At 34.4% G+C, this 22,877-nt stretch overlaps 1 protein-coding gene across 8 annotated transcripts in view; it reads left to right on the top strand.

Annotated features, from left to right (window-relative positions):
• STXBP5 (syntaxin binding protein 5) overlaps positions 1–22,877 on the top strand; it is a 104,410-nt gene that overhangs the window by 71,521 nt on the left and 10,012 nt on the right. For 2 of the 8 annotated variants that reach the window (XM_064708408.1, XM_064708407.1), the window contains exons 19-24: positions 250–401; positions 7,660–7,725; positions 11,007–11,066; positions 11,162–11,209; positions 17,980–18,030; positions 22,125–22,364. In XM_064708408.1, coding sequence (XP_064564478.1) covers positions 250–401; positions 7,660–7,725; positions 11,007–11,066; positions 11,162–11,209; positions 17,980–18,030; positions 22,125–22,364 — 617 coding nt within the window. The remainder of the gene's footprint in view (positions 1–249; positions 402–7,659; positions 7,726–11,006; positions 11,067–11,161; positions 11,210–17,979; positions 18,031–22,124; positions 22,365–22,877) is intronic. The other 6 variants (XM_064708409.1, XM_064708410.1, XM_064708411.1 and 3 more) reach the window with 6 other exon arrangements.

Here is a 22,877-nt window from a genome sequence, read left to right on the forward strand (position 1 = left end):
TCACTTAAGGCTCTGTGTCAGATAGGTTGGCAAGGACACTGACAGTGATCTGTTCTACTTGGCACCACGTTTTTACAAGAGAACAATTAATCAATACTGCACTCTACAATAAAAATTTATAAATAAGTGTAATCTAGGATAATTCCTAAAAATTAGGAAGTGTTAAATGCTGAACTGCAAAAAATATCTGTGCAAAACACTACCAACATTTAATTAGCATTGTATTTCCTTTAACTTCTCTTTTTCCAGAGTAGTTTTTGGAAACTGTAATGGTATTGCCATGGTTGATTACCTCCAGAAGACAGTGCTCTTGAATCTAGGCACTATTGAACTGTACGGCTCCAATGATCCCTACCGCAGGGAGCCACGATCTCCCCGAAAAACCCGGCAACCATCTGGAGGTGGGTAACCCAAACTCATTTTAAGCTCAGAAGAAAGGCACAGTTGGTCATCTAGTCTTTGTTTGTATTCAAAGAATGCACACTTTCTTCGCTGTGGTTTTCTTTCTTCTTGATCTGTTGCTAATGTCACTATTGCAGCTTTGTTAATTCATCTTTCCTTAAAAATTGTTGCTTAGTGAAATCTACTGATGCTTCATACCATTACATATTTTTCAGGGTAATATGTATTTTAAGAAAAAATATAAATTTACAATGGATTTATGCACTTTACATTAATTTACACAGCATTAGGAAGTATCCTGATGTTTCTGATAAAGCTAGTACCCATATTACATGGTTGTATAAATCCATTAATGTTTGCAGATAGCCTGAGTGTTTGCTGGGATCTCTTGGCTCCTCTATTAAAATTTGACTACAAATGTCCCTGATGAGCTAAATCATGTTATATTGTTAATACTGTTATGTTATGCTTGAGGAAACTTTTGATTGAAATGAAGAAAATAAACTTCTACACACAAACTGATAAAATAAATCTCTTTGAAATAGAAAAAAATGGATTTTGATTTTAAAATATGCTGAAGAATATTCCTTTTCAGCTAAAATGGAAAGTGACTTTTCAATCAAAATACAAAGCTTTTTGTAACCAGGAAAAAAATTTAGTATTTTTAAAATTTTCTTCTCCCTGATGTGTCATGGATACTCCTAAGTTATTTCAGAAAACACAAGACATAATAATAAGCTGTTCAAAAAAACCCTTCCTCATGATTGGCTGTTAATTTCTTTAAGAGATCCAGAGTAAAGTCCTTGTGAGTTCTTCGGGTAATATTTTATTCAAATTGATGTTCTAGGAGGTATTTTAGTAAATGAATGGTTTGAAAAAGATCCAGTTAACACCAGTCAGTTTATTTCAACTGAGCAATTGGATGTAAAAATCATTCATACAGAGCAGAGCATACACAGTTGGTATCCTGTCAGATAAAATATTTTCTTGTGTGATATAAACTGTGAGAGAAAGAAATAGCTTTACTGTTTGACTGTGTTAATTTGTCCTGGGAGTAAAGGGCTTAAATTCTGCCTCATGCATATGGATTATAAACTGCCTTTTGGAGCTTTAAACTTCACTTGCTTTTGTTTTCCTAACTGTTGTTATTTTGATCCAATAAATTGGATTCACATAACTCTGTGTTTCAACTGTGTCTCTAAGATGTTCTTGATGAAAGCCCTTTTTTGCTCATTAATGTAGCTGTCATATGAAGTCATATTTTTTGCATCTTAACTTCTGATACTAACAATTTGCATGGCAATGGCATTTTAATAACCTGGTTGTACAAGTTACTTAGCTGGCTTTTCTGTCTCAAATGTACTGTTAGTGTTTGGTCTTTCCTTTTCTCATTGCTTCATGAAGGTATGCTGACTGTGGCTTCTTGCATGTGCGGCCTTTCTAACTTATATTCAGAGTCTGTGAAAAAGCTTCGCACCTCTTATATAAGTAAGTCATCTCATGGCATTCAAATATTTTTTGAACATCTGAACTTGACTTTTTTTTGTTTGGTTCACTCACCATAATTATTTTCTTTAGTTCTTTTTAAGTAATTGTTTTACTTATAGAAACTGATTTCAATCCATCCTGCATCCATTATATTTCTCATTTGTGATATCTTTAAAAGAAATTTAAAGGAATAAAGCAACCATAATAGTCTCTGTATTTTGGGTTTTTAAACAAATAAATCTCAAAATCAAAAGGAGATCCTATCTCAGATTTTGCTGATGTTTATAGAGCTAAGATCTTACTCAAATATTTAGTGTTATTTTACTAGAAACTTTCCTTGCGTTGTTCCCTTTCTGGCAGAAAAAGCTTCAGAAGTCCAGAGTATTAGTAGCAATGATAAAAATAAACATTGTGATTACAGAGAGATTCTTCTTGTAAAAGTGAAAAGTTACTTCTACAAAAATGTTGTTTATAGGGATTAAGAGGTGTTTGTGAACAGCCCTGTTCAGTTTCCAAGCAGTTTTGAAGTTCAGGTGTCTGTGTGAGGAAGGTAAGCCATCAGAACCATGAATTACCCAAGAGAGTCTGACTTAAGACATCATTCACAGCATCCAAGGATCTGGAGAATGTAAAGCTTATTTTTTAAAAGCATAGAATTGTGCCTTTTCTTAGGATGCCAGTTTTTTCCAGCCCCCAGGCAGAGGTAGGTAATCTCAGCCCTTTTTTTAATGAAGTAGAGCAGATTAAGCTACTGTAAAAATGGAGTTAAAAAAGTAAAACAACAAACAAACAGAACTGCAAAACAAACTTGAAATTATGGTCCAAGTCTTAGTTCTACCATTTCTCTTCTCCCAACAAGAAAAAAGAAATACATCTCAGAGGATAGTCTCAATTGCCAAATATTGCTTTCTCTATAGTCTTTCCTCTTCTACTGCTGTGGCAGAAAGGGAGCTAGGCATAAAAGAAATGCCTCCACCTTAAGATGATACAGAACTGAAAACCAGGATCTGGCACTGATTGATTATTGTTTTGAAAAAAAGAACAAGATGGGTAGAAATCCCAAAGTTGGTAAATATTGTAAAGCTGTATTTACTTGGACGTTTTATTTAGGAATAAAATTAAACAAGTTTTGTACCTGAGAGTTAATTTCATAACCATGTAATTCTCTTTCTGTTTACCATTCTGAAAGTATCTCGGTTAACTGGAGCTACAGTGGTTTAAAAACTGAAAATAATTTCTTTAGTTATTATTTAGCATTTTTCATTATTTGTAGTTCTTTCAGTTTATGTGTTGCCCAGACTTCGATAATTGCTTCAACAATTTTCCACAAATAATGAGTCTGTTACATCTAAGTGCTACCCTCTGATTTATTTATAGGATTGGAACTATATGAGATGGTCAGATTTTGCATTCTCCCTTTCTTGGACATTCACTATTTGCATTTAGTGTTTTCAAAAATGCAAGGAGCTTATGCTTCCTTGTTTTTTGCTTTGATAGGTGTGTGTTCATTGAATCTCTGTCTTGGAAACATTTCTATTTTAATACTTAAAAATTATTTTTATCTATGAATAAGATATTTTCAATGGCTATACAACTAATAATCTTCAGGGACTACTAGTACTTGATATTTAAATCTTCCTAGAAAAAGTATTTTTCTATCTAATGTCGTTGGTTTAGAAAATTCCTATTCTTTGAGACAACAACAGTGTATTTAAGGAAAAAAAATTATACTAGTTTACCTATGCAGTCAGACAGCCTGCAACAGAGCAGGATATTGCTATTGTACATTCAACCAAGCCCAGAAAAGGCAGGAAGGATTGATCCTTCCTCATAAAAACCCAGATATTCTGTATGTTTCAGCATAAAATGTCAATTCAATAGATTATCAGTATCTGCCAACATACTTAAGATTTAGTAAATGGTATGTCCCTAATCAAAAAATTAAAAATTTACAAAGGCGTCTTTTAAAAAATTTTATAGAGTGAGAGTTATGTATCTTCTAAAATATGAATGGAAATGCGAGATTTTTTCCCTTCTCTTGTGTTGCAAGAATATGATGTATTTCTCTGTCATCTTATTTTTTCTACTCAGAAAAGAAATTCAGATTCCCGTCTTAAAGCAGCATCTATTTAGAGACAAGGCTCTCTACACTAGCTAGACTGTAAAATGTCATTTCAGGCTAGCTCTACAGACACAAGCTCCCAGTTGGGATCGTGTTTTGGAATTTATCAGTGATTCGTACCAGGTATACTACTCACATGTTTTGGGTGGCAATTTATAGTTTGTGAAGCATGCAGTATATGTGTTTTGTTAAGGCCTGCCAGACAGTGTCATCAGTTGCTTGTCAAGGTTAAAAACAAAATCAAAGTTTGCCTTCAGAGTCTAATAGTGAGGGGGGAGGGTGTAGAAAATCAGCTCTGGCCATGTGCCCAAAGACATGAAATGTGTAAGTAAAAGTTTATAGTGTGATGAAAGCTATATGTGATGGAGCTTACACTGTTAGGCAGCTTTGCTTGATGTACTCTTTGCTAAATAAGACAGGAGTCATTAAATCAATCATTAAATAAGATCTTAATTTCATGATGAAAAACCGAAATTTATATAGCTGTTATTTTTTCCTGCGTAGTTCCATAAGTTCACAGAGAACATGAATCATAACTCTTTTTTTGCAAATTACTGTTGCTGAGAGTTACAAGATTTTATGTGACTCTTTGATTAGTGCAATTCAGTACAACTCTTTAAAAGTTAGGATTTCTTAGTTCTACAAGAAGCAGTTTAGGTTTCTGACAAAAATGAAACCGTTCTTACATGCATATGACTTTTTAAAATTTTTATTTTGTATCAAAAAGTTTTTTTGCAGTAATCTATGAGTGATTCAAAAAGTAGGGTGGAGAAAACTGGAAGAAAGTACATGCCTGGAACTCTTCTTGAGTTGCTTGGTCATCTTTTTTCCATCCTCCCTCATGAAACATTTGAATTTTTAACTTAAATGTTGTGAGACCAATATCAGCTGTGGCTTACATTAGCCAAGGCCAAAACTGTATCAGAAAGTTTTATTGTTGGGCTGGGGGGGTTTTTCCCCCAACCTGTTTTTCAGGTTGTTTTTAATTCTAACTTTTACATCATATCAAGTTAGTTTTAGTTGTAATTTTTAATTGCACTGTTTACAGTCAAGTTGTAGGTTCTTCTGAGATATGTCTGCTTAAAACTGGTGCAAAAAACTGACTAATTCTCATGAAGCTTTATATATCAGTTAATTTCAGCTGTAATTCTGCGGAGTTTTTAATGCAGCATGGTAATGATGTCTTCAATGACATTATTTAATTTTTGGTAATTTGGAGAGTTTCCAATATCTTGCTTCTGGAGTTTGCGTAGATAAACTAAAAGCTTATTAGAAGGTCACTTGTACATATAACGGTATTATAAAAGGATATAGTTTGTATTTCTGAAACAGAAACTCTTGGATCAATTTTGTTTTGTAATTCATAGCAATTTGCATGGATACTATAAACCAGAAACCAGAGAATTTTTCCAGGAATGCAGTCTTGCTCCCAGTGCTTCTGTCAGGATACCTGGGGTTTCAAGATGAATAGCAAGAGATTATCTTGCAGGCTTCTTCAGCTTGGTCATAGGCACACCCTCCTAGTTCACAAACTTAGATCATTCTTGTTATATTCTGTTTGGTTTAATTACCAACTCAATCATAGCTAAAAAGACTTTTCATCTATTCCTGTTCCTTTTCTCTCCTAAGTAATAGCAGTAATGGCTATGAACAGATATCCAAGATTTACATACCATAATGATTACCACAATACACAGTTATTCTTGTTATTAATTAAGATGTATATTAATCAAATTATAGCCTTGAGAGTTCCTACAAAAATTCAAGTGCGCAGGTATCTTCATTCTTGTCTAAAGACTATTGCTGTCAATTAATGAATTTTCATAGGAGAACTTGTACAAGAAGTTAAGCTCTTCCTTTGAAGGTAAAGAATTAATCTTTATTGGAAGGGAGGAAATTGTGTTCCTGAACTGCATGTATGAATTTGTTTGGTTTGGCTCCTGAGGGTGCAATTACTTCTAAGAGCACAATATGGATTTATCCTCCCAGTACAGCTGTCATCTAAAACTTATATTGCATGTGGTGAAAGCAACTTCAGGATTTTTCAAAAATCTTTTTACACCATCCTGTCTACTTCAAAACATTTAGTCTCCTATGCCTGTTTAAAACTCTGGTGTAATGTTCTGATTATCCCATAGTGTTCATTGATTTACTGACAGATAACTAAATAAATTGCTCTTTTCTTTTTCCTATGTAGTGGAAATATATAGCTTCCACCTGGAATTTCCTTTGACATTTTAGAATTTAAATTGGTTCCAGAACTGTTAAATGTAGGATTAACAAAGCCTTAAGGCCATTTGACAATTCTAGTCATTGAGTTTTGGGGTTTAAGCTATACATGCCCTTAGTAATCTTAAAAAAGACTCTTTTGGATAAATGGAACTGTTAATGTAACATACTTTCAATGTGTTCCATACTGATATTTTATTTCAGGAGAACCTTTTTCCATTTAAACTATTAACTTCTGATTAAGTGTTTGGAAATTTTAAAACTTTGATGGAGTAGAGCTGTTGTATTTTTGTTTGTTAACAGATATGTACAGAGGCGCTTGTGAATAGGTAGTGTGCAGTTGTATAGACAGGCTTTCCACGTAATTCCTTTCCTGCCTTAGCCATTACCATTAACACTCAAACTTTTTGAGTATTGGAATATTTGTGTGCATGCAAAACTCTGTAATTTTAGCAAATATTTCTTAGCTATTACTGTTCAGTATTACATGCTTGTTTGCCTTAGTATCACATAATGAAATTTCTGTAGGAGAGCTTCATGATATAAACCTGAAGATGCATTACTAACTTTAAAATATCAACAAAATGCACTTCTCTAAATTTTGGGCAGTCTTGACAGCAATTTCTTGTAAAAAAAAATTAGAAATTTTCTTGTATACTTTTAATTTATGCAATGGAATAATATTTAGGACCATTTTGAGGCAGCTTCCGTCTTTTGCATCTGATTGTGTATGACTAGGTTTTGTTTCCATCAGTAGAATGAAAGGAATTACCTTTCAGATGTTAACATACTGCAGTTATTCAAATTGATCAGATTTGATGCTGTAAGAAATTTAGTGAAATTCTTCCATGCAAGGGAGAACACCTATCAACATCCTAACACCTGAGTTCTTTAAGTGACACCAATAAGGAGTTTTTCTGGAAAATTAACTTGGTAATTCAAATCGACAAATACAAGGCATATCAGTGTAACAGTGGAAAATTATTTGAAAAAGGCACTGTAATTTCACACATCCTGTTTGCAATCATCAGGACCCTCTTTTATATGATTTTCTTTTGCAATTACATTTTTAACTCGATGCATATTTTAATATGATGCATTTTTTTCAAAACAAATTATGTTTATGCCTAATATCTTCCTGTAACATGTAAATAATTAACTCTTTTGATAAGTCTGTCTAGCTGAAAATATAATGGTTTTCACTAAAATGTATTGAGAGAGTATATTTTGCAAAGAAAACTTTAGTATGAAAAAGTGACTCTACAGTTACTGTGAGTAATGTCAAAAAGAGTAGTATGTAACAGAAATTCTATCACAACTGGCTTGTTTGTCTCTAATAAGAAATGAAGTTCCTGAGTGCGGTGGAAGTAAAACTAAAATGGGAGCTGTATTTATAATACACTGGTTTTGTGTTTCAGCAGGTCTCTGTGATATAAATGAAGGTACAGTGGTGCCAGAAGATCGCTGCAAGTCACCCACGTCAGGTAATCATAACTTTCCCTGATCTTCAGCTTCTCATTTTCCCAGAACATGGCATGCATTAAGTTAACACTTACTACTTAAGTAATTATATAAGGCCTGTTGTCCTCTCATAAACTTTTGGAACTGTCATAAATTTTGCCATCTTGCACAACTGCATTTTTAAAACAAGGCTGACTTAAGAGATGGAATAGGAGTATGTTATAAAGATGATTGAAGAGAGAATAAGCGGAAATATTTATGCCTCAGGGAACATACTGCACAATGGAATTTTGAAGCATTGACAAGAGATGCGCAAATTCCTGTAATAATTCGTATGGTTGTGTTTCATATTCCTCAAAAGTGGTAGAGATTATTTCTGAGCAAGTTTCCTTCTGCTTCCTCATAAGTGCCAAATTATTATTTTTCTTTGGAATCAGAGGTCTTCAGAAACCAGCAGGCAAATAAGAGTTCCCTACTTAATACTCCTCCTCCTGCACCCTTTTTTTTTTTCAGTTTTCCAGTTGCCACTGCTGTATGTGAATATTTTAAATGAAACCTTCAAGATTTATTATTTTTATATTGGCTAGTTGAGGCTATAACCATGTAAATACTTAATAATGCATGTCAATGTATAGAGTGAATAGTTTTTGTAGTAGTTTTTGTCACTTTATTTATTGCTCTGAGAACTTTTAAAGATTTCATTTTGTTTTATTCAAAACTACTCAAGGTTAAAGGACTCAACTGCAGATTTAAATGAAGCATGTAAAGTAGTATGTAGTGCAAAATGCTAATTAAGATGGGAGTCTAATAGTGGTTCCTTTTCTATTTTAGCCTGAATCTTTCAAAGCCAAATTGAAAACATAGCAAACCAAAACATTGTGTTTGTAGCAGTAGTAGAAATTTTAACATGAATTTTAATTTCTGATTTGACAATTGTCTTTTAATGTTCATTTTTAATTCTGCCAAATGCTCCTCTAGATCAATCAATGCAATTTTCGTTTTTACTAGCTTTCTTAGAGTAAATTTGATTTATTTATAATTAAAGCACAACCTAGCTGTGAGTTTTAGTTAAAAGTCTTGCCTGAAGATATAATTTCATGACAAATCTGTGTTGCTAAGTATTGGCATGCTGAAGTCAACTTGAGTATAGTTTATAATGAAAGCTTTTTTTGTGGTGTTGAGAATAAAGAGCATGTTTCCTATTTCATTTTTACACACTGAGACCAATGCCTGTAAACAATTTTCTATGCATTGCTGCAGTTGCAGGAAATCCTTTGTCTGTCAAGGTTGAGCATAGTTATCAATTCACTATTTGAATTTGACCCACTTGAAAATCTGGGCTAAATATAGGTTCTGGAACACTGCTATAAAATGTCTTTGAAGTGTATCCTTTTATCCCCTGCTCCAGAATCACCCAAATGTTAGCCCAAACAACTCCTAACTTACACTACTTAAAACACTGTGTTGTTTAAATAAGAGGATTCTTTCATAATTGAGTGTTGAAGTAGAGTAAAACTAATTTCAACACTTCTGCAACAGTGCAAGGAAGACAAATGCAAAGATGAAAATTAAGGTTTATGGAAAACTCCTAAATTTAACAATTGGTTTCCCCTACCTTCCTCCTGCTTGTTTGAGTTGAGTGTGAGCTGAAGAAGGTTTAAAAAAGTACCAAAAAGTGTGAATGCACAAAAGATAGAGGGGGAATGTAGCTCTTGCGTTCTCCTGTAAAATAGAAACTTCTAGTAGCGAGGTTGGATTGTGCCTTGCTTCCCTTGATTCTGTCCTCTGCTCTCAGTGAATTAGATTAAGCTTATGGTAGACTTCTCAACTTTTCCTTTGAAATAAGTCTTGGATGAACCACCCTGGGATGGAAATAGTTTGTTGATGTTTGTGAAGAGAGAAGAACTGTAATTCCTTAGGTTTGGTTTGAGTTTTGTATCCTTTCTGGGCAAAACCTCAAGACTGAAAACAAGCTTGAAAGTGGCGTTTAGCTTTCAGAGGTAAGAGAGGACCTCTTTGAGAAATTTGCTGCAGAGTATTGGCAAGCTTGAGAAGAAGGATGGAGGCTAAATTTAAGGAAACTTTTTGCAGTCTAGAGGTTTTCTAGTTAAGAGTAAAATACACAAACACAAAATGTTTGCATGCTACTAGCTCTAAAATTCGAGGATGAGATTGGCAATTGAATGCCTTATTGGTGTTCATTGTTACAATGTGGTCTGTAAAAGATACCAGTCACTCTTTGGACTGAAGCCTCAAATACACCTTTCCGTGTCCAAGTGAAGTGGAAGGTGACTTCCATTAGGATTCCTCCAGTGGGTGGTTATATAGATGAGACGACTGCAAAAGGGACTGCCTGCCTATGCAAGTTAGGAGAGTATCCTACAGTTTCAGGAACACAGAACTATAGAAATACTGTGAAAATGCAGGAGGAGTAATCGTACCTCCTGCTTTTTCTATAGATGTCAAGCAGCAATAGGCTTAGACTCTGGGAACATTTATCTGACCTAAAAGATTGTACAGCATTTAAACTGTCAAGTTTTTGTCTTCAGAAGTGCCAAAATGCTTGTGTTCTATTCTCTTTTCACACTGCCACAATATAAAATCCAATTAAATTTTAAAAGTTTTAGACAAATTGTTTTAATTTCTTGGCAATCTTTTAATTTCATGACAATGGTAAGCCTGAAGTTCTGGTCTGTTGCTAATATCAGTTTTTCAGGGTTGGGATACAGAAAAATCCAGGTGGCACTATTGGCCTACAGCTGTCTGCAGAGTAGTTCAAGAACTGTGGTCCAACAGTAATTTACTGCATTGGGGGGGGGGGGGGGGGGAACCCAAACAGATTTATAGAACTTGTTATTATTGTTACAGCTGTGTTTTGTGAATCATAACTTAGGCTAATCTCTGTGTCTGGAGCAATGATTAGTAGAGCCATTTAGTTATTTAGTATAAACATTTGTTCAATGAGGGCATTATTTCTAGAAATAAACTCAATGTGCAGCGTTGTACCTTGCATTGTAATTTCTGTGGCTAATTCCAATATGCCAGAATTGTGTCATGCCAAAGTAATTTGTACTTTATAATATCTAATACAGCTACAGAGAATACCAATATCAGTATTTGATATTCTCTTTGCATCTTTGTTAAACTCAGATCTTGAATATAATTTTGTATATTAAATGTATACATATATTGTATAATATATGTATATCTTAAGTGTATTAATATACATTGATTTTTGTGTCAAAACTATATCTCCTTCATTCATGTCAAATGTATATCCATTTCATTCTGTCTCCACTTGTAGGTTCTGGTTCACCAAACAATTCTGATGATGAACAAAAAATGAATAATTTTATAGAAAAGGGTACAGTATTTTTCTTTTCTTTAGTCTTATTTTTTTAGTTCACCTTTTGATACACTTAGATTGATTTTTTTTTTTAATTATAATATTATTTACAGTGAGGACCAAAAGCAGAAAATTTTCCAAGATGGTAACCAATGACATAGGTAGGAACTAGAAAAAAATCTACTCTTTCTAATTCAGTGCCTTACTCTATGCAGCACTAACCCAGCAGCAAAAAAGGGGCAAAATAACAGCCAAATTTCAATGCATTCTGTTATTAATTTTTTTCATTCTTTGCGCTACTTGGTTATTCTATGGGCTGCTTCTGTACTAAATACACTGGGCACAATAATCTAAAAAAATCAAGGATATTGGTGATTTAAATTATCTAATTTTGCAGTTTCACTTCTCTTTTTCTGGATGGGTGAAATTCTAATGCATAGTAAGAGTTCAGTCTATACAAGTCACAAGGTGATTCCACTTTTGTGAAGGTGTGCTGGTTTTGGAAACATATGGCTGATGCCATTTCTTTTTTGTATGTTGTATTCATAGCCATATGGTCAGATTTTTATATGGCTGTGGTCAGGTACTATCATGGTTTCACCTATTCATTTGGAAGAGGACTGGCTTGTATTTATATAAGTATTTCCCATTGCTGTTCCAGAACTGTCTACTTTTCTGCATCCAACAGTGGCACAATACCCAACCAGCTCTAGACTTGTGTCTTAATTTGATAACAAAATTTCCTTGGAATATGTTGTATGCAGGTAGATTGAACCCTTTCATGGCTGGGATGGAAATAACTCTGCTTCTGACAAGTGGCTCATTAAATAAATGAAAGCAAGAGGCTGTATGATTTGGCTTTGGGAAAGGGACTCTTCTTCCTTAACTGGGATATGGTTACTTTGACTGCAGAATCACTTTGCTAATGTTCATTTTGTTTTCATTTAGCAAATTAGTATATCATTGTAGGATAATTTCATTGTTTCTCTTCAGTCGGTTTAGGTTGAAATTATAAAGTAAAACTAGTTGCTAAGCTACTAGTTGTAGCTAAAGTTGTGTGGAAGCATAGCTTGAGACCAAGGAGGAAGAGATTTCTTTTCCTGAAGTCTCTCTTTTGTTTTTCTGTTTGGCAATTTAAATTTTATCCCAAAATATTAATCCCTTCCATCATAATTCAGTATTTGAGGCAAAGAATCATTCAGAATTCAGGGAGACAAAGAATCATTCAGAATTCAGGAGTATGGCAAATTAATCCTTGAAATCTGAGGTACAGAAAGTACTGTACAAAAGGCATGTTTTTGCCCTGTGTTGAGACATTCTTGCAATGACCTCAGAAATAGCAGGGAAAATTAATTTTAGGACAGCAAAAGTCTGAATATCAGTCAAGAAAGCAAATGGCTGTCAATAATGCATTATGTGAATTCATCTGTAATTAAAAAAGAAATTAGTGTCTTTTACATGAGCTTTAATATGTTCCCCTAAAGGAATTTCAGAGTAACTAGAGCCTAATGTTCAGGTTGAGAAAACCATGAGAAAAACAAGACCTAATCTTGTGCGTGTTATATCAATGTCCTTTGAGGTAATGTTTCCCTTTTGTCTCTTTTGAACGTAAGACACACTGTCTTGTGCAAAACACATGGAAAATTTGACTGACTGTGACCTCTTTTTATTTTTTTCCACTTATTTTCAAAGAGTTATGTTAGAGCATTAATAAAGTATGCTAATGAGGATTCTGTAGAGCCATTCACATCTGTTTCAGCTGGAAGCCTTTCAACTGAAAGTATTTGAAATGTTTTTCACAGCTAAAAAAAGAAAAACATTTATTTATAAGCAATGCATTCTTCAGGGTGTAAGTTATACTGTGATTTGTGTAATTTGCAGAGTTTATTGGAAGCCCAAAGATAATTATTTATTTTGCATTTTCATAGTTTTGAGTGGTTTGCTGTGCACTAATGTGGTTGTTTTGCTACCATGTTTTCTATATCTGGCATGCTTATTCTAGCTCTTTCTGAACTTACTTCTAAGCTCTTTAATGTAAATAAAACACCTTTCCTGTGTTAATAGTTGCATGGTTTTGCTTTTCATTGTTTTAAACTGAATTGACAACCAAATGTGCATGGACAATGAGTTTTGTAAAATATGTCACTGTCATCAACATCACCGTGTTGTATGAAACAAATTGTTTGCCATCAACTGTATTCTTGGGGATGAATTAGATGTATTTGATGTGTATGGCATGGTCATAGCTCTCTGCACTGGCACACAGAGCAGTCAGTTCAAGGTTCTTCCATTCCTTGTCAATGTGTAAAATATAACCTGCTAAATGTGGTGCAAAACAGAATTAAAATCCCATTGGTAACTTCAGTTGCTGTTAATATCATGCCTGTGTTTGCCCAATGGGAACAAGAAGCAAAGGAATGCTGCTAGCAAAGTGTGAGGTAATTTCATTTCAGTGGTAGGGCTGCAAGGTGGTAACATCACACACACAGTTATAAATATGAAGCCATTGTTAATTTATTATTTATTGCAACTGATATAAAGCATCATAATTTCTACAGATTTCTGTAAAACAATACGCAAATGCTTCATGCACCAACAATTTGATCAGTTTGTCTGGTTTGTTGTCTTCTTCTAAATACACAACTGTGAATGCTCTGTGCTAAGGAATGGATAGTAAGTCAAGTTAAAGACCTGTTGTGAATGTGTTGCCTTGGGGTCATGTTTCCCTTTTATTTGCATCAAAGATGAACCTTGAAAAAAATCATAGTTAATTGTTTCCTTGGAGATATTGAGATACTTGATTTAACTAAACATTTCTAGAAATTTTAGAAAGTACTGTGGCCATTACTGAATCCAGCCCATTCTCTTACAAATGTCACATATTTGAAGGTATAAAAAATATCCTGTGAAGTAATATGAAGGAATATACTAAATGTAAATGAATTTACAGGAAGGAAGTACTTATTTTCTAAGGCTTTGACATTTTTATAGAAAGACATTGGGATCCAACTTCAGTGGAAGCAAAACCTTCAGCTTTTTTACTCATTATTTGGTTAATCAAGTATTTGACATGAAGAGATACAGATGATTAAATATTATAGCTACAAATTGTATTGGAAGCTAAGATATAATAACCATTTCTGGAAAAAACCTGTAATAAAGGTGCCTGCAAAATATGGTAGATTTAAAAACCTTTATAACTGTACTAGTAGCCGGTGTCAAATAATTCTTAGGAAAATTCGTCTTATTTATTTCCTGCACTTTACAAATTTAGAAATAATTGCAAAAAGTATTAGTAGACAGACTTAAGCAGAGTAGATTTAGTTCCAAACTTTTGTAATCCCTGCTGTTAATACTGACAGAGGTGTCTCACATTTCTTAAATTCTAAGCGTATACCTAAATTTTTCAAACATTGCTATCATAATTGACAGTTACAGCTGTTTTCATTGAATCAAATTTTACGATGTTCATAATAAGTTCTTATTTGCCCTAATGTCAAAGACCAATTCTTTCAACGTGTTTTTAATACTTTGATCTAATTTTTGATGTATCCAAGCACATGTTTTCATACAGTTTCTTATAAAATGGTTTTATTGTTCTCATGTGAATTTTAGAGATTTCAACATTAGTTAATTGGTAATGTAAATATTTCATTTTGTGTAGTTGTCAAATATAGAATTATTAGGGAGCTTTGCAAATTCTAAGCTGCTTCGTTATTTCTCGCGTGATGTTATATGAAATAGGCTTCATAAGTTTTTCTCTTAGTTGTCAAAGCTCCAAGACACGTCTCTTTTATAATCTTTAGAATTTTATTTTAAAATAAGAGGAGTGGAGAAGAAGTCACTGTATAGCTTTCAAACTGATGTGCTATACATTTAAAGCATCAGCTCAGGATAACCCCCTGCAAATTAAATGTGGCTGTTGCTTCTAAGCCACAGCTTCCTAGTGAGAAGCCTTCTCAGCCTTCAGGTTTTCTTTGATTTGAAGGTTGTTCCTGCTATACTGACACATAACATCTTATGGAAAGGCAGTCTTTCATATTTTAACACCTACCTTCCCAAGCCTGACCTGTGAGAAATCTCCAAGAATCCCTGGGTTTGGACAGTTCTCTAATATGATTCCTAATTATATATATTGAGAGAATGTGTGTGTGTGTACACCTGTGTATTACTCTAGATTTTCTAATGTAGAGAAATATTAAATGTAGGACTAAACCCAGGCAAAACAGTCACTGTTGCCTTGAGCAGCAGTGTGCCAGGAGGAGCACAACTGCTCCCAGGTCTCTGTCTGGGCTGTAAATGCTGCAGCAACAAGGGAGATACTGAACTCTGATATGACAGCTGCTACTTGAAGTCAGCCACGAGCAGCAGGAACAGTCAGCATCACCTCTGCCCTGTTGTGCAGCTCAAGTGAAAAGCCTGACATTGAATGCTGTCTCTGTAGATCTCCATCCTGTATCTTCCATTTTTCTGATTTATATCTTTTGCTTTGTACAAGGTATCTAGCATGTTGCTGGTTTTCATCTGAGGCATAAAAAACCTGAATTTATCAAAAATTGTTAAACTTAAGCCAATGTGAATGCAAGCAGGGTGTTTTTTAATATTGAATAATGTTAGTCAAAAAGGGCTTAGCTGGTGAAATATTCCTATTTTCTTACTGCATGTTTAGGCAGTTTTTTGTTTAAACACAAGATGGCACCATTGCTGTTGAAATAGGTTCTTATTTCTCATTTACATTTAAATTATTGAGGTTTCTGACACATTAACATATGTTTTGAAATGTTGGGGGTTTTTTGCATAGCACAGTAATTCACAATTTCCAGTAATTATATCCTTTTTAACAAATCTTGTATCCTCTTGTCCTATTAATGAGGCATAGTTCAGTGTGAGTTGAAAATTGTCTGACAAATTTGTTTTATCTTACCAGCTTAGTTGACACAGCTGGCCTTTCACTAAGGAACAAAAAGCTAAAACTGGATCAGCTCTCAGAATCCAACACATTTTTCCATACTTGCTATTACATGTTATATTATCTATTATCTGTAACTTCGGATTTTTTTTTTTTTTTTTTTTTTTTTGTCAATTTTCTCCCAGTTGTCAAGATTGTGCCAAATGTTTCTATTTGAAAAGCCAAGAGTGACTGTACTGGTCTTCAATTAGTTAAATAGGTTATTTACACATGATGAAAGCTGTTAAAAACCAAAAATAGCTCCAGTTATTTTTTGTGTACGTACTTGAGGCTTTATTCAGTACCTCAGCTCTTGTTATTTAAATGTCCAACAGAGAAAACAAGTGTTATGAGGAATGCCCATCCTGAAATTCACTATTCCAGATGAGATTTCATGATCTCTCCAGAAGCTGATTTAAGTTCAAGCTGACAGCAAAAAGACGGGCTCCTCGTCACTGCTGCTGTTGTGTACCCTGGTTTTCTGTTCCTGTCTCTGAGCTCTGATCTGAAATTGGAGTTGATCTTGTTTGGAAGCAGCCCTTGGCAGAAACCTCATTTAGATGAGTTTTGACCTCACCATTAGGTTAGGTATTTGCCAGTGCTAAAGCAAGGATGAGGGTACAAAACACGTAGTCAGGCTGCCCTTTTCAGTTTCAGCCTGCACTAAAATAGGTGATTAGCATTTCTGCCTGAGAGTAAGTAATTTCAATTTAATTCAAGCATACTTTTAACATTGACACATAAAGGAAATTAGAAGATTATTTCTGGAGTCTTGTTCTCAAATTTTTATGATGTATGACAGGAATAAAACTGTTCAACTACTCAGATAACTAGAATTTTCAATATTGATGAGCATAATTGATGATACAGTGAAGTATTTCACTTTTGGAGGAGTGGAACTAACTTTAAGTCACATGCTGTTCTTCATGGTATGAAAAAATTGGAATGACTTCTCTTAAAGTGATAATTAGAATGAGGTAACTCCAATTTTAACAGAGAAAAGCAGCAGAATTTAGAATGCTTTGAGATGTGCCCATTACAAGGTACTCCTAGAATTATGAGGCTAAGCTTAGTATCTACTTTAGGAAAAGAAGTATTACCCATGCAAGATCATAAAAATGATACATCAAAGCAGAAGCATGTGGCTGAGAAATAATTTTAGAGTGTATCCCTGGTCTAGCAGATAAACTATATCAAAATAATTCCTTCTCCAGTAATTACTGAAAGTAAGATGAAAGTGGTATGTATGCCTGCTAGTTTATTTGTGATGGTTTTTGTAGCAGCATTTGCTTGTATTGTACTGCAGTTTAAATGGACTGCAAGATTTCCAATCCTATAAAAATAATTTCTAAGTCAGGGATGAGTTGAAGTGCTGTTTTTCACTTGAACAGTATTTTCAAAATCTTTCTGGTTTTTTGAATGTGTTGCACGTATTTGTACACTGCTGATTTTATGATTATTCTCTGTAATGTCTTCATGGTTCTCAGGCTGTGGATTTTCTCTCAGGTGATTACCTTTTTACACATGTGCATTAATTGTAGTGTAATTTCAAGTTCTTTTTTTTTTCTATTTTAAATGTCTCTGGTTTGATCAGAAAGTAGGGCATAAGAAAGGGGGATGGGATGTTAACTTTTTGTAAGAATCACTGCACATCCTTGCAATTCTGACCTCTCACCTGAGGATTTAAAACTTGAGGTTGAGCCAAAGCCAAGTTCATCCAATCCATTAAGTCCTGCCTGAAGCCTGAAGAGAAATCAAGCTCAGCAAAGTCATAAGATGCTGTATTTAGGGATTTTGCTGTCTTCCATGATTTAGTTGATACCACTCACTTGAGGAAGTGAGGCTCTGCTTTAGTGGAAATCCTTTAAAGTACCTCAATGAATGTAATAGATAACTATGTATTAAATATTGCAAAAGAAGCAAATAAGGACCAGCAAAATTATGTTTATTCTTTTTAAAAAAAAGATATACTTCACTTTTCAGCAAAGATGTCCAGGAAGCTAAGTTTGCCAACTGAGTTAAAGCCTGATTTAGGTAAGTTTATATAGTTGATTTTATTTTTACTAAATCTGAATGTGAGTATGTTAAAGTAAGAGGCCTGAATTATGTAAGCTATCATGACTTTATGTTGCATTTATCTGAAGTGTAGAAATAAAATTTTAATTCCACTCTTTTTGGGGACTCTCAGGCACAAAATGTCATTGCTGTCATCATAAGGTAAGCCTGCAATTCCTGTATGTGGCTTATCACACTTTCATCATAATTTTTAGGTATCTGTCACTCACTTTATCAGTAGTGCTGTGATAGCAAAACCATGAATAAGCAGACAGCATTAGGAAAACTGCCGCTTCCTGTTTAGGACCATCTGATACACTTTAAATTGAAAAATGAAATATCTTAACTGGATATGTTGAGGCTCTCTCAACGAGTAGTTGGGCATAATTTTATAAATGTTAATTGTCTTGTGACCACTCTCTCTAAAGTAAAGCTATATACAGTTGTTTGGATGGATGACCAGTTTGAGAATTTATTTTTCTTGAAAAATGCACTGTAACTTTTTAAGGATCAGTTCAGTTATGAGGTCTGTGGTACTAAAGGTCATTGTGCTGCCTAAAACAATGTACAAATGAGTTGGTTGGAGTTTTTTTAAATACTTTGCCTGCCAGCTGTTAGATCAGGTCCAGCTCCTCTGACTTGTTCTCTAAAGACGATGGGGCACAACTGTAGACCTGCAGTAATAAATGCAGCTGCCTTCTGCCTGCCACAGCTTGCTCCTCTCTCTGCAGCAGAATTGCCACCACCAGCCCAGCAGAAGACAGCCAGGATCAGATGGGAGCTGTAGCACTGTGTGTTTGCCAGGTGCTGCTGCTGTCAACAAGGGGAAAAGCCCGTGGCACTGGGATATTCTCAAACTGAGCTGGACCGCCCTGATTTACAGTTACAGCTTGCCCCTCTCAGAGAAATGTTAAGTTGGAAGCAATTCTCAGGGATTCTTTATCCAAGGATTGGCAAGGATCCTCTGGCAGGGATACAGATATTTTGACAATTTAACCTCTGATCTATTCATGAGCCTCTAATAAAAAAGTTTTTTAGAAATATACCAGACAAAGTTTCAGTGTTGTGTAGTCTAATTAGACAGATTTCCTGTTACTTAATCCAACTTTCTTGCTTCCATATTAACTTTTTCTTGTCCTTTGCCCAATAAACAGGAATAACACATACTCCCCATCTTTGTTAGCCATTTTTTAATGCGGTTGAAATCTGTCATCATATCTCTAATTTCATTTTTACAGAATTATTTTCCTAACAGAATGCAGTTCCTTCTTCTTTAGGTTATGTTATCTAAACCTGAGGTGGCTTCTGTTAATCTCCTCTGGAACTGGAATTTGTCCTCATCTTTCTAAGCTCAGTGTCTGGAACTAGAGCAGTTTGACTGTGGCCATGTTGGCACAGAAGAGCTGAAGAATTTGACAACTCTTTTCAATATGTTTCTGTTGTTCTATGCTATGTTCACCAATGGTTTAGGGATAATTTTGGTATAGGGTGAATTTCATACTTGGCAAACTGGAACACATTTATACTTAAGTATCAACCAATTGTAATTCTGCTGTTCTACTCACATTTCTTTGATGGCAATAATTGGAAGTGTTGCTTTTTCCTAATGAAGACTGGTGAAAAGTGAATGCTGAATTTTTTTCAGCACTTTCCAATCTTGAAAGAGTTACAGTGTTTTCTACATCACTTAATATTTGCTGTTTCTTCTACTGAAATAATGGAAGGGGTTTTTTGTCACATCATTTCTGATGAACTCATACAATGGTTTGTAACTTCTGAATTGCAATAGCTTTTGAGTGGTTTTGACTTTGCATGTATGTGAATATCTGTGCTTAGACACCTCATTTTGTTCTGTGTAAAATTATTCTAGGTTTTCAGATCTGTAAATCACTTTCTTAAGCAGTTACATTTAATTTTGCTTCTATCTTTTCTTGTAGTGATACAGTTTTTGCATAGTGTTCTTCAGTGTTGGCTTGCTTGTATTTTTGTCACTTATGTGGCCATATCTATGGGCTGTAGGAGACAACAGAAATGCCTTTCTCCTGAATTCATTATCCTTATCATTGTCTCTCGTTTCTTTCCATGGCTTCTTAAACCTTCTCTTTCATGATCTTGTTCTTTCAAATTAATTTTCTGTCTTTGGATCTTTAACCGACTCCTTTTCCTCTCTGAACAGATAAAATCTAAACTATGTGTTTCTGTATTTATTCTCTGCTTTCTAAAACAGAAGTTATCTTGATCATACCCTTGTCTGCATTATACCATTGCTTTTCAATGTTCTAATCCAGCAATTAAGATGCTACTGCCATAGGTGCTATTCCTTGCTTTGCTTCTTCAAAAAAGCCTCATCTGTCCATCCTTCTGGTGATGCGTAGTGATTCATCACACTGCTGTTCCTTCCTCTTCATCTAAACCAAATCCATTTACAAACTTCTTCCTTGACTTCAAGATACGTAGGATGAACTAAAGCAGTTAAACTTTTAGCTCTCTGTTCTCTCTTCCAAATGGATTGTCCACTCCCAAAAATGCCCATGTGTCTGACAAGTTAGTTTTCATTGGTTTTCTCCTATCCATTCCAATGCTTCTGGAATTTGTACACATGTTCTTCAAATGGAATAGCTAGAACACACAAATGCACATGTAAATCTATGCCTATTACAGTTACTGTATGATTGATTATATTCAGACTGATTAATCCATGTTAAAATTGAAAAAAACCATTAAATTAGAAAATACTCAAGCCTGAAGAAAGCAAGCATAATAAGAGGTGGTGGTCATTAGAAGACTTATAAAAACAAATTATTGTTTTCATTGTTTTACACTGGATTTATTGTTTTTAATGTGAAAATTTAGTATGTCAACCTCTGGTTGAGTTAGTTCCTATAATCCATGTTTTATATTTGACAGCTAAAATTCAACAGGACAATGGTTTTTTTCTATCCTTGTTGGAATGAGGAAATTCCTCAGAAGATTCACTGTGTTAAGTAGATGTGTGTATTTAGTCAGTTGAAATCTAGTATGTATGTTTTCCAAATGCATGTTAGATATTCTTTGTAGAAAGTTTTTCAATAATTTAATGAAACTAACATAGTAGTCCCAAATAGTACATGGTTGAATGTTGTTCTTTAGCTCTTAATCCTGCTTTAAAATGTCAATTGCATCTATACCCTACTCAAAAGACTTTTTGAGTTGTTTTTTTTTAAGCATAATATAAACTGCATCCAACTTTTGCTGATGAAGGCTGTCTTGTGTTAAAACTTTGCAATTATGAAATAAGAAAGTACAGCATTAATATGTGAATGCATAGATAAATTCAGTGTCTGCTGATGTATCAGGTATTGCCACACCTACAGACAGCATGCAGCAAGAGTGGAGCAGCAATTTACTTTTGTTAACATTATAATTCACTTGTTGCTGAACAATGAGCAAGACATCCAGAAGGGCTTAAGTGCTATTACTGGCACTATGCTACAGCATTCCCAGTGGAAATATTCAGCTTTGCAGAACAGTGCCAGGTGGCATTTGGTAGCATTCATTTTCCCCTCACTAAAGTTAGGGGGTGTGTAAGTAGCTTTTTAGATCTCCTGCACAGTTTCCTAAAGTGGAACAATATTGTGGGTCATTTCAGGACCCATGCTATCATGCTGGGCAGATGTCACTGCATTTCCTTAAGTAAAATAGTCATATCTTCTTAAGATTAGTTAACTGTGTTGAAGAAAACAATATTTTTTTTCATCTGCTCAATGAACTAATTGGCAGAGAGGTTTGTCATTCAGCTTTTTAAAGGAGTACCACTTGATAACTATTATTCTCTGGCTCTAGAAGACAAAAATATGCCTTCAAATTTTTCATTATAATTATCTAATGGCAACCTCTGCAACAAATATTGGGTGCTTTGCTCAAGAAACAGCTGGAAATTGGGGCATGAGGAGATATGACTTATGAAGGATAGGGGTACAAAAATCAATAGCATTATAGTTAGTATAAAGTTGATGCTAAAGAACAAAAAAAGTTAAATTCTCTTAATCCCTCCAATTTGCCATTCTTTTTAATTAATACTGGTTTATTTTCAGATGTCAAAGACAACTCTTTCAGTCGATCCCGGAGTTCTAGTGTAACTAGCATTGATAAAGAGTCACGCGAGGCAATTTCAGCTCTTCATTTTTGTGAGACTTTCACAAGAAAGGCTGATACATCACCTTCCCCATGCCTGTGGGTTGGCACCACGCTGGGTACAGTGCTTGTCATTGTACTGAACTTACCCCCAGGAGGAGAGCAGAGACTTCTTCAGCCAGTAATTGTTTCTCCCAGTGGTATGTACAAAGCAGACAGGCTAAAGGACGCTTTGATAAAGTATTGTTGTCGTTCTTCCTATTTTTTAAGAAACTGTTTGGGGTTTGCTTTTCAATAATTGATTAATTTAAAATATATATTGCATTTATTTAGCTGGTAAGTTTAACAAGCTAGACTGGTTACTTTGTTACCAGAGTTTCATAAATTGGAAAAATGGTAAGTACAATTTCATAAAATAAAAAAATATAGCTAGTGTTTGCTTGCTGAGAAACCATTTGTAGTTGTTAACAGGGATAACAGAAGAGCTTAATAGTATCAAATGCTCATTTTATTACTGTTTTTCAGTCATGAGGTAAGAGTCAATCAGTTTTCCTGCAGCAAAAAAAAAGGGAGTGCAAACTAAGGCTGTAAATTTAACAACTAGCTTGAAATATTAGCGATAATTGTATTCCTTTGAATTGCTGTGAAAGGTCTTGGATCTTGTTTTTCTGATGCACAGCCACTAATTTTGTTGTAATTTTGTATTCATGGTT

The sequence above is a fragment of the Zonotrichia leucophrys genome, chromosome 3 (assembly GCF_028769735.1).
Source record: "Zonotrichia leucophrys gambelii isolate GWCS_2022_RI chromosome 3, RI_Zleu_2.0, whole genome shotgun sequence".
In the NCBI taxonomy this organism is placed as follows: domain Eukaryota; kingdom Metazoa; phylum Chordata; class Aves; order Passeriformes; family Passerellidae; genus Zonotrichia; species Zonotrichia leucophrys.